Source organism: Eimeria necatrix, genomic scaffold, assembly GCF_000499385.1.
Source record: "Eimeria necatrix Houghton genomic scaffold, Enh_scaff123, whole genome shotgun sequence".
In the NCBI taxonomy this organism is placed as follows: Eukaryota; Apicomplexa; class Conoidasida; order Eucoccidiorida; family Eimeriidae; genus Eimeria; species Eimeria necatrix.
Window position 1 is genome coordinate 35,669 of NW_013654880.1, and position 10,672 is coordinate 46,340.

Genomic DNA, 10,672 nt, shown 5'->3' on the forward strand with positions numbered 1-10,672 from the left:
ACTTGCTACGCAAGGCGCAGGGGCCCGTCGGCGGCCTGGGCCGCCGTGCCACCATAACTTTGAATTGGCTTTATTATTTTGAATTAAAAAGAAATAAACAACAACAAAATGCAATTGAAAACAAATAACGCGCGAAATTTGGGGGAGCGGCCGGAGCTTCCTTCAGATCCACGGCCATGCTGCTTCCGCTGTGTCTTGCAAGGAACTACGCGAGGTGTCTAGACACCTCAATTCTTGCACAGATTTTGCACAAAATGAGCGTCACTTTAACAATTCTTCTTCCCAGCGAAGTGTTGACTTTTTTGCATTTTTCCACTGAGCACAACTTCTTTCTAGATGTTTGTTGAGTTTCATTTCTAAGCCGGCAGGAGTGTTTCTCGCTTCACTCCCTGCATTAATTCAATGGAAGATTCCTTTGAATCGGGTGCAGGTCCGACCGAGCTGTACATCCTCAGGCAGCTCTCCGCGTACAAAGATGTAATGTCCCATTGCTTTCCTTTTGAAATACTTGGCAGTTTAGCGAAACTGCAAAGCAGGAACTGATCCGGCGCCTCCACGCAGAAGTTTACCTCCTCAGGAAACGCGTAGAGGTGCGTTGAACTCAACAAGTCGTTTCCAAGCTTTCTGCCAGTTTCCCGCCTCCGGCAGCAACTCGAGAGGGCCCCTGCGCACCCACAGTGCGCTGCAGTGGCGCGTGCTGCCCCCCCAGTACTCCCCCAATGCCCGAGGCCCCTGGGGGGCCCCTTGGGGCCCCTAAGCCGCGAGGCGGGCCAAACTGCTGGCCCAGCTGCAGCGCTGCAGCAGCTTGCTGCTGGAGGCCGCCCCAAGCGTCCGCTGAAGCTCCAGATTCCGCCTGCAGCAGCAATGAAGTACTTGGGGCCTCCTGGGGACTTCTCTTCTGCCTCAGTGCGCAGCTCCAGAGGGCCAACTCCAGCAGCAACTGGCCAACTCAAAGCTGCACTGCTGAAGACTGGGGGCCCCCTCAGGCACCCAGTTCCCGTCAGTCTCGGCCAGCTGGCCAATCTAGGCCTTACGGCTGGCAGCAGCAGGGGCCCCATGCCCCTCAGCAGCAGCAGGGGCCCCATGCCCCTCAGCGGCAGCAGGGGCCCCATGCCCCTCAGCAGCAGCAGGGGCCCCATGCCCTGCAGCAGCAGCAGCAGGGGCCCCATGCCCTGCAGCAGCAGCAGCAGCAGGGGCCCCACGCCCTGCAGCAGCAGCAGAGGGGGCCCCATGCCCTGCAGCAGCAGCAGCAGCAGGGGCCCCATGCCCTGCAGCAGCAGCAGCAGGGGCCCCACGCCCTGCAGCAGCAGCAGCAGCAGGGGCCCCATGCCCTGCAGCAGCAGCTTCGCAGCCGGAGGGGGCCTCGGGGGCCCCAGCTGTTCAAAGCGCAGCTGTGGGGCCCTTCGCCCCCAGGCCTTCCCTGGGGTGGCCAGCGGCCTCAGCGCAACGCCGCGGGCTGCCGCGGGCCCGCAGCGCCCACTGCAGCAGCAGCAGCTGCTGCTGCTGCAGCAGCGGCAGCAGCCGGCCCCGCGTGCTGCAGCAGGCCGCTCTGCATGCAGTCTGGGGGCCCCCGCTGCGCTGCGGACGAAGGCGGGGCCCCCCGCAGGCCCTGAGGCGGCCTTTCCCGCAGAGTCGCCGCAGCGGACTCCGCGGCTTGCGCTGGAGGCCTTCAAGTTTGAAGTGCGGAGAAGCTGCTGCAGCAGCAGCAGCAGCAGCAGAAGGGCAGAAGAGCCTTTGCTGCTGAGCTCGGGCTCGACCTGCAGCTCCCTGGCCTCGAGGAGGCGGCCCTGGACAGGCCTGTAGCAGCACGCGGCTGCTGCTGCTGCATGCAGCCGAACTGCTGCTGCATGCAGCCGAGCTGCTGCTGCATGCAGCCAGCAGCTGGCGGGCCGTTTGCTGCTGCAGTGCTGCACTGCATGCGCAGCCAGCCGCGGAGGCTCTCGCGTTTGCCTGCTGCTGGCTGTCTCGGAGGATCGTGCAGCTTCTGCGGCGCTGCTGGGCAGTTAGTGGCTGCAAAAAGCTAAAATGTGTCTCGAACTGCATTTATAACTGGCTATAAGACTTGCTTTTCAGAGATAGTGGCTTAGTTAGTGGGGAGTGTGGGAGTCTGCTGCAGCTGCGCAGGCGTGGAAAGCAGCAGCAGCAGACAGGAGGCCGCGCCGCAGGGCGAAAACTGCGGCCTTGAGGCCTTCAACAAATTCTAAACAGTGAATTGAAATGCAGAGAATTAAAAGTGTTTGCGCAAATGCTGCAGCAAACTGCACGAGCCCTTCTGGGTCTTGCGCGGCGTTGTGTAGAGTGGCACGTGCTGCAGGCCGGGTGGACCACTGGTCACGCGCCCGCGGCAAGTAAGCACTTGTGATATTTCTTGAAGACTCAACAGCTTAACTGCAAAGAGTTAATTCCTTTACAAACTGAAGAAGGCAAAAGTGTGAAGGCAGAGGGCCCCTGTGGCCGTCGCTCACGCCGAGCACAGCCCCAGCGGGCACCCCCTTCAGCGGGTCGATTGTGGCAGCAGCACTGCGTTGCTTCAAAAGAGAACCTTCTCGTCTTTTTGGTTTTTAAGGTTTAAAGCAAAGGTATTTGGCAGCTTTCTAGGGGCCCGAGTTGGTCTCTTTGGGCTTTTCGCTGGCGAAGTGCGTCTTGTTCACTTTGTCTGGCAGTCCGTGCACGGGGCACTGAGACTGCTGCGTTCATCTCCGTGCGCCTTTTTATGCTTTATTGCGCTGAGACCCCTTTATTAGGTTTCTTTCTTGTCGTTTTTGTGCAAAAGGAGCCGCGAATTGGCAGCAGCTCTTGCCGTTCTTTTTCTCGGCGCGCCGCGCTTCCTCCCGGCAGCAGGCTCGACTCGCGGCGCACTCCGCACGCTTCCCCCGCTGTCTCGCGATTTCCTCTTTGAATTACTTTTAATTTCAAGAAAGAAGTCCAAAAGGAAGGCTGGGCCCCCCGGCTTTCGGTCTTAGTTTATTTTTCGTGCGTCCGCGCCGCACGGCCGGCCTCCTGCTTTTTCGGGCGTGTGTTGTTTCGGTCTTCGCCTTTTTCCGCGACTCCGGGGCTTCGCGAGCAGCAGCAAGCAGCGCTTCGAGGGGCCGGCCTCTCCTCGCAGCAGCGGCGGGCAGCAGCAGCGGGCAGCAGCAGCTGGCAGCAGCAGCGGGCAGCAGCAGCTGCCAGCAGCAGCAGGCAGCAGCAGCAGGCCCCGAGGGGGCTTCGAGTTATGCGAATTGGCCGCAGTCTCGCTGCGCGATGGGGCGTCAGCGGGGCCTATTTTTGTTGGCCGCGGCGGCCGTGGCCTGCGGCGGAGCCCTCGCCCCCGCGGGCCCCCCTGCTGCTGCTGCTGCTGCTGCTGCTGCTGCTGCAGCAGGCAGCAGCTCCCTGGGGGAGCTCTCTGTGCGCGAACTCGCCAAACGCCTCTCAGTCACTGCTGACGAACAGACCCTCAGCAAATGGCAGGCCGAAGTGGACAAAGCCGTCGCCGACTTCCAGGCGGAGCAGCGCCGCGGCTACCCCTGCGTGCCCACGCGTCCGTGCTGCGCTTTGCTGCTGCTCTTTGCTGCTGCTCTTTGCTGCTGCGCTTTGCTGCTGCTCTTTGCTGCTGCGCTTTGCTGCTGCTCTTTGCTGCTGCGCTTTGCTGCTGCTCTTTGCTGCCGCTGCTTACGGCTGCTCTTTGCTGCTGCGCTTTGCTGCTGCTCTTGGCTGCTGCTCTTGGCTGCTGCTGTTTGCTGCCGCTGTTTGCTGCTGCTCTTGGCTGCTGCTCTTGGCTGCTGCTCTTTGCTGCTGCTCTTTGCTGCTGCTCTTTGCTGCTGCTCTTTGCTGCTGTTCTTTGCTGCTGCTCTTTGCTGCTGCTCTTTGCTGCTGCTCTTTGCTGCTGCTCTTTGCTGCTGCTCTTTGCTGCGGAGTGCAGCAGAAGCTTAGCTGCGGAGGCGTTTAAGGGGGCTGGTTTTGCTGCTGCGCATTCTGCTGCAGGCCAGTCGCTGCACTCCTCCGCCTTCTTCTCTCTCCAGGAATTCCCCGGCGAAGAATTTCAATTCTTAAAAGCCCTCTCGCCGCAGGTCTTCGAACTCCAGGCCAACAGCAGACACGCCAAACACGTCGTCGACGCAGATGTCTTCTTCAGGGAGGCGCAAGTCGTGGAAGGTGAGCCGAAGCTGCTGCTGCTGCTGCTGCTGCTGCTGCTGCTGCTGCTGCTGTTGCTGCTGCTGCTGCTGCTGCTGCTGCAGCATCTCACACGGGGCGCTTTTAACTGGCCAAGTGCTTATGAGGGAAGCTCACTCAGTGCAATATCTCTATACATTTGGCTTGCCGCTTTGAAGTCGGCCAACAGCAAGTGCTGTTCCTTCAGCAGCAGCTGCTAGCAGCAGCTGCTGTTTGCTGCTTCTGGCACTTTGAGTTTTGCTGCTTCTTGAATTGAAAGCTTTACTGATTGAGAATAGGTGTTTGGTTTAACACAAAAATATGCATTTAATTAAAAAGATAATGAAAGTTAACTGGAGTTTTGCTGCTGCCTGCAGACCCGCTGAAAGACGCAAACGGAATGGTGGAGAAGGTGGAGCTGCTGCTGTCGCGGCTGAAGGCTGTGGGGCCGAAGCTGCGGGCCGACGTGGACGCCATGGCTGCGAAGTCTGCAAAGACTTTGGAGTTTTTGAAGCAAGGAGTTGCTGCTGAGGACCTGAAGCTTCTCGAGAGCTTCGAAAGCAAGGCCACGGCAGAGCTCGAGGCGGCAAAGAAGGTGAGAGCCCTTTTGCTGCTGCTGCTGCTGCTGCTGCTGCTCTTCGCAGCGCCGCGGTGCCGCTGCTGCAGCAGCTGCTGCTGCTGAGCGCCGCAGCAGCGCCGCTGCGGAGGCGCCGCCGCGGCCCCCCGCCGCGCCCCTCCCGACCCGCCTAGCCCGCCCCAAAACCGCCGCTGCCGCTGCTGCTGCTGCTGCTGCTGCTGCTGCTGCTGCTGCTGGTTGTGCTGCAGATGGTGACGCAGATGCAGCAGGCGGACGCGTCCGTGGTGAAGGAAACGGCGGAGGCGGCGCGGCTGCTGGCCGTGGCCTTCCACATGCTGGAGGCGATGGGGCCGGAGGCCAACGGGGCGCGGAAGAAGCTGCGGACTCTGGAGCTGCAGTTCAGCCACCACGTGGCCAGCAGCGGGGCGGAGCTGCAGTCCGCAGTGCAGCACATGCGGCGGGCCGAGGAGCAGCTGGGGGCCCTCAGCAGGGCCTTTCAGGAGGGCATGGAGGAGCTGCGGGACAACAAGGCGGCCCTGGAGATAGTGCATGCAGCGCAGCAGACAGTGGCGAAGTTTGGGTCGGTTTTGGGGCAGCTGGGGGCCCCGGGGGCCGCGGCGAAGCAGCTGCTGGTTGCTGCTGCAGCAGCAGACGCGCGCGGCGACGCGGCGGCGCTGCAGCAGCTGCTGCTGCTCGCCGAAGACGAGACGCAGAAGGTCCAGGATGTCGAAGAGGCCTGCCACGGCTACCTCGCGGACTTGACGCTGCGCGCGCAGGCGCTGGAGTCCACAGCTGCTGCAGCAAAGAGCGAAAAGCTGAAGGCCAGGATAGCAGCAGCAGCGCAGACGCTGCGGGGCCGCCGGCAGCAGCTGGAGGCCTCGCTGGCCCAGAAGGCTGCAGCAGCAAGGGAAGCTGCTGCTGCTGCCAGGGGCGACTTGGCGCAGCTGATTGCCCAGCGCCTCGACCAACTCCAAAGTGCTGCCAGCGACGCAGAGGCCTGGGGCCGCCAAGCAGCGCAGCAGCAAGCTGCGCTCAGCTCCAAGATGAAGTCCTACGAGGAGCAAGTTGCTGCTGCGCAGGCTGCAGCAGAACAGTTCAAGAAGCGGCTGCTGGAGGACATCGAGGAGGCCCAGAACAAGGTGACCAGTGGTCACGTCGAGTGGGCCGCCCTCGAGGCCCAGTACTCCCTCAGCTCCCGCCAGGGCGCCTTCCACCGCCTGCTGCAGCAAGTCGAAGCAGCAAAGAGCAGCGCAGCAGCAATGCTGCGCAGCGCCGAGCAGCAGGCCGCCAGCTTCTACGCAGCAGCAGACCAGCAGCAGCAGGAACTCGAGAAGCTGGAGAAGCTCGCGCGGGACCTTGCTGCGGCTTCGAAGGCGCAGCAGGAGCGGCTGCTGCTCAGCAAAAAGCCCGGAGACGAAGCAGCAGCAGCAGAAGCAGCAGAAGCAGCGCAGCGGGCCTCCAGGGGCCTCCAAGTGGCAGCAACTCTCGCCAGCCACGCCAGCAACGCGCAGCAGCAAGCAGCAGACATGAAGGCAGCAATGGGGGAGCTGAAGGCCCGGCTGGAGAAGCGGCTGAAGGCCCAGGCGGGCTCCGAAGACCCCCACAAGGCCCAGGGGGGCCCCCAGGGGGGCCCCCACGGGCACGAGGGGCCCCTCAGCACCAAAGACGTGCTGCGCAAGTACACGGAAAGGGCCCGAGAGCACTTAGACCAGTCCGAGCAGCACTTGGAGAGGGCCAAGGAAGTGAAGCAGCAGCTGCTGAAGGTGCGGCAAACTCTCAAGGACGAAGTGGGGGCTTTGAAGCAAGCAATGAGCCCGCAGGACATGAAGGACCGCGTGCAGCAGATAGCCGAGGGCAAGCCCGCGAGCAGCAGCAGCAGCAGCAGCAGCAGCAGCAGCAGCAGCAGCAGCAGCGGGCTCGCAGAAACTGTGGAGAGGCGCGTGGCCCACTTGCTGGCCCTCGCAGCGGAACTGACGCGGCAAGAAGAAGCTGCTGAGAAGACGCGGCGGGAGGCGCAGCAAGCTGCCAGCAACTTGCGGCTGGCGCGGCTGCGGGCGCTGCTGCGGCACGAAGCAGCAGCAGCAGCAGCTCCTGCTGCTGAGGACGAGGAGGAGCGGCGGGCGCTGGCGGAGGCCGAGCCAGTCCCGGGCCAGGTGGCCAAGAAGGCGAAGCAGCTGCAGCAGCAGCTCGAGGCCTTCCAGCAGCAGCACGGCGGCGCTGCAGCCCGCAGCGACGTCGCCGGCCACGTGCTGCAGCAGCTTGCTGCAGTCCTCGCAGCAGCAGAACTCAAGTTCAAAGACCTGCTCGAGGTCGGCGCGCCCGCCCTCGAGGCCCACATGGCTGCTGCACAAGAAGCAGCAGAAAAACTCCACGCAGAGAGAGCAGCAGACAAGGAAGCAGGTGAGCCCCCAGCCCTTCCCGGACCCAAGAGACCAACTCCTGCTGCTGCTGCTGCTGCTGCTAACTTTGCTGCTGCTGCTGCTGCTGCTAACTTTGCTGCTGCTGCTGCTGCTGCTGCTGCTGCTAACTTTGCTGCTGCTGCTAACTTTGCTGCTGCTTCTGCTGCTGCTGCTGCTACCTTCGCCGCTGCTGCTGCTGCTAACTTTGCCGCTGCTGCTGCTGCTGCTGCTGCTGCTGCTGCTGACTTTGCCGCTGCTGCCACCGCTAATGTTGCTGCTGGCTTGGGGCCGCGTGCTGCTTGCAGGGCGGGCCTCGGACCCGAACTCAGAAGCAGCGCAAGGGTTTGCTGCCAGCGAGGCCGCGGCGCGGCAGCTGGCGGAGCTGCTGGTGTCAGTGACGGAAGAAGTGGAGGCCTGCGCGAAGCACGTGAAGAGCACTGCGGAGGAGCTGCAGAGTTTCAAGGACCAGAGCAGCGTGGCTGCAGGCGACGCAGCCCACAGCAGCAGCAGCAGCAGCAGCAGCGCGGGCCGGGCGGGCCTGCGGGCGCAGGCCGGCGCGGCGTTGCGGCGGCTGGCAGCCAGCAGCAGCAGCAGCAGCAGCAGCAGCAGCAGCAGCAGCGGTTCCTCGATTAGTGGGCTGCTGCAGCAGGCAGACGACCTCGCGGCGCGGGCCACAGAGGCCCGCGCTGTGCTGACGGGCCGGCTGTCGCACCTGCAGTCGCTGCAGCAGATGGGGCAGCAGCCGCCGCCGCCGCTGCCGCAGGCGCAGTACCCCGCAGCAGCAGCGGGGGGCCCCACCCCCTCCCCAGGGGGGCCCCCCGGGGGGCCCCCCGCGGGCGCAGTGCCCGGGCGGGAGGGCCCCGGCAGGGGCCGCAGCGGCGAAGACAGCAGCAAAGGGGGGGGCCCCGAGGCGGAGAAGCAGCGAAAAGACAAGCTGAAGCTGTACCTGGCTGTGGGGCTGAGCAGCGGGCTGCTGCTGCTGCTGGGGCTGGTTTGCTGGGGCCTCTACGCGCACCAGCAGCAAGCCAAGAGACGCAAAAGCCTCAAGCAAGGGGCCTCCACCACAATCCAGCAGCAAACCACAGGAGAAGACGACACGGGGGGGCCCCCCAACTGCAGCCCCACGCGGGACTTCGACGAAAACAGCCACGGGGACTCCGGCGAAGACCTGGGCAGCGAGGGGGGCCCCGACGAGGGCCCTCAGGGCCCCGAGGGCGCCGGGGGCCCCCAGGGCCCCTGGGGGCCCCTGGAGGGGGGCCCCGAGGGCCCCCTGGGCCAGCTGGGCGAGGCCGCAGTGGCTGTGGTAGTGCCGGCCGGGGAAGTGGTGCTGGGGGACCTGGAGGCGGGGAAAGTGGACACAACTGCGCGGCAGTACTTGGTAGATGAACACCACTTGGTGGCCCGAGAACTCAGCAACAGCCTCCCCCCCAGGTGCCGCACGCCGCTGGCCTACTTTGCTGCTGCAGCAGCAGCGGGGCGTTCGCCGCGCGGCGAGCCGGGGCCTTCGGGTGTACGTACACCCCGGCAGTGGGAGTCCAGACACCGCGACGAGCCCCCCGCGCCCCGCGGCCGCTCCGCCTCCCCCACCATGAACCAGCGCCGCCAGCACTACGAGCTGCAGCACCAGCAGCAGCAGCAGCAGCAGCAGCAAACGCGCCGCCTCAGGGACCTCGAGAACCTCGAGGCGGCTGTCAAACTCGAGCAAGAGACCCAGGCCTCCGAGGCCTCCCGCGCCAGCTTCCCAGCCAACTAACCGACACAGGAACGCACTCCCAGCTAGACAGCTGGCCAGCTAGCTGGCCAGCTGGCTAGCTGGCCAGCTGGCTAGCTGGCTGGTTGGCTAGCTGGCCAGCTAGCTAGCTGGCTAGCTGGCTAGCTGGCTAGCTGGCTAGTTGGCTGGCTGGCTAGCTGGCTAGCTGGCTAGCTGGCTAGCTAGCCAGCTTCATCTAGCTATCTGGCTGGCTAGCCAGCCAGCTAGCTGAGGGCTTGCTGCAGGGCATCCAGGCCAGGATAGCTCTCGTGAGCAGCTAAGGGCCGGTGGCCTTTTTCTGTACAGATTCTACCCGAAGGGGACAGCGGGCAGCTAGCTGTCTAGCCATTTGTCTGGAGCTGAGCCTTGCATGCAGCAGCAGCAAACTTGCAGCACCCAGCAGCCTCGCCTGCTGCGTCTTTCCCTTTTGCTGCTGCAGAGGGCCCAGCAGGGGCCCCCTGAGTGTGGGCTTCAGACGGGAAATTATGACACTTGTTTTGTGCCTTCTCCTCCATTTGTGAGGCAGATTGGTGGAGTTGGACTGCTGCTGCAGCAACCCTTTGGCGGCTTCGGCTGCTGGGCCTGGGCGGAGGTCTTAAGGGTTTAGGCAGCAGCAGCTGGGGCCTCCAGGGGCCCCCGGGGGGCCCCCGGGGGCCCCTTAGAGAGGCAACACTGCCTCGTAGGCGGCCCGCAGCAGCAGGGGCGTCTTGGGGCCATTTGCTGCACTCAGGGGGCCCCCGTGTGGAGCGTTGCTGCGGGGTTTCGGGGCGGGACTGGTGAGTTGCTGCAGCAGCAGGGCTGCTTAAGAGCTGCTGCGCTGCAGCAGCTGGCGGGGGCTGCTTTGCTGCTGCTGCTGGTTGGCTTTCCACGCGTTGGCTTCCCGCGAAGTGGCTGCAGCCACAGGCTGGCCTGCCTCGAGGACTTAACTGAAATTCGTTTTCCTAGTTTGTCACTAAGCCAGCCTCTTCTGCACAGCTCTCAGGGGCTGGGCTTTAGCAGCAACTCTGTGGCCAACAGCTGGGACTTTGCCTAAGAGCAAATAGCTGCATTTGATACTATTAAGGCCCTACTCACTAAGCTGGCCAATAGGCGCAGCCTCCCTTAGATGGGATTATTTGTAGCTCGAAGAGCCCCTAAACAGCAACGTGGTACCCCCGAGGGGCCCCGCGAGGGGCCCCCTAGGGGGCCCCCCAAGGGTGCCCCCAAGGGGCCCCCCAGGGGGCCCCCCAAAGGGGCCCCCGTGGCTGCAGCTGGCTGCAGCGGGGAGCTAATGGCTTTCCCCCTGTGCCTCCAGCAGCTACAGGGCTGGGGGGTCTAAGCCCAGCCCTCTTGCCCTTTTGCTGCACCTTTGCTGATAGCTCTCCGGCCTGTGGACTTGGCGTAGAAAAGGTGACAGTCAAATATTCGATTTTTTCTAAAATTAATAGCGCATAAGCTTCTCGCGGGAGCCGCAGTGGCCTCTGCTGCCTCTCTCAGGGGCCCTTAGGGGGCCCCCTTTCAGGCACAGGGGTCCCCTTTGGAGGCCCCTCTGGGGGCCCCTTTGGGGGCCCCTTTGGGGTCCCTTTAAGGGCCCTTTTGGGGGCCGTTTAAGGGTCCCCTTGGGGGACCCCATGGGGCCCCCTTCGGGCAGCTCGCAGGCTGCACTGCCGCTTTCTGAGCTGAAGGGGCCAGCGGCAGAGAGGAAGCAAATAGAAGAACCCTTGGGGCTCCGCTTATAACTAGGAAGCTTTGGGGGTTAATCAGCAGCTGGCGCTGCTGCTGCTGCTGCTGCTGCTGCTGCTGCTGCTGCTGCTGCTTGCACCTAAGGTGCCCAGT

At 63.7% G+C, this 10,672-nt stretch overlaps 3 protein-coding genes across 3 annotated transcripts; 2 read left to right on the top strand and 1 right to left on the bottom strand.

The window, feature by feature from the left end:
• Positions 1-356: 356 nt before the first annotated feature.
• ENH_00008240 (hypothetical protein, conserved) lies at positions 357-1,328 on the bottom strand (the record flags this gene model as incomplete). The annotated part of the gene is made up of 1 exon (XM_013584118.1): positions 357-1,328. The coding sequence occupies one exon, from the start codon at positions 1,326-1,328 to the stop codon at positions 357-359; it is 972 nt and encodes a 323-aa protein (XP_013439572.1).
• A 1,915-nt stretch (positions 1,329-3,243) lies between these two features.
• Positions 3,244-4,813, top strand: ENH_00008250 (hypothetical protein; the record flags this gene model as incomplete). Its single annotated transcript, XM_013584119.1, has 3 exons — positions 3,244-3,520; positions 3,964-4,134; positions 4,509-4,813. The coding sequence occupies 3 exons, from the start codon at positions 3,244-3,246 to the stop codon at positions 4,811-4,813; spliced, it is 753 nt and encodes a 250-aa protein (XP_013439573.1).
• A 155-nt stretch (positions 4,814-4,968) lies between these two features.
• Positions 4,969-6,238, top strand: ENH_00008260 (myosin heavy chain, putative; the record flags this gene model as incomplete). The annotated part of the gene is made up of 2 exons (XM_013584120.1): positions 4,969-5,937; positions 6,122-6,238. The coding sequence occupies 2 exons, from the start codon at positions 4,969-4,971 to the stop codon at positions 6,236-6,238; spliced, it is 1,086 nt and encodes a 361-aa protein (XP_013439574.1).
• Between the last annotated feature and the right edge of the window lie 4,434 nt (positions 6,239-10,672).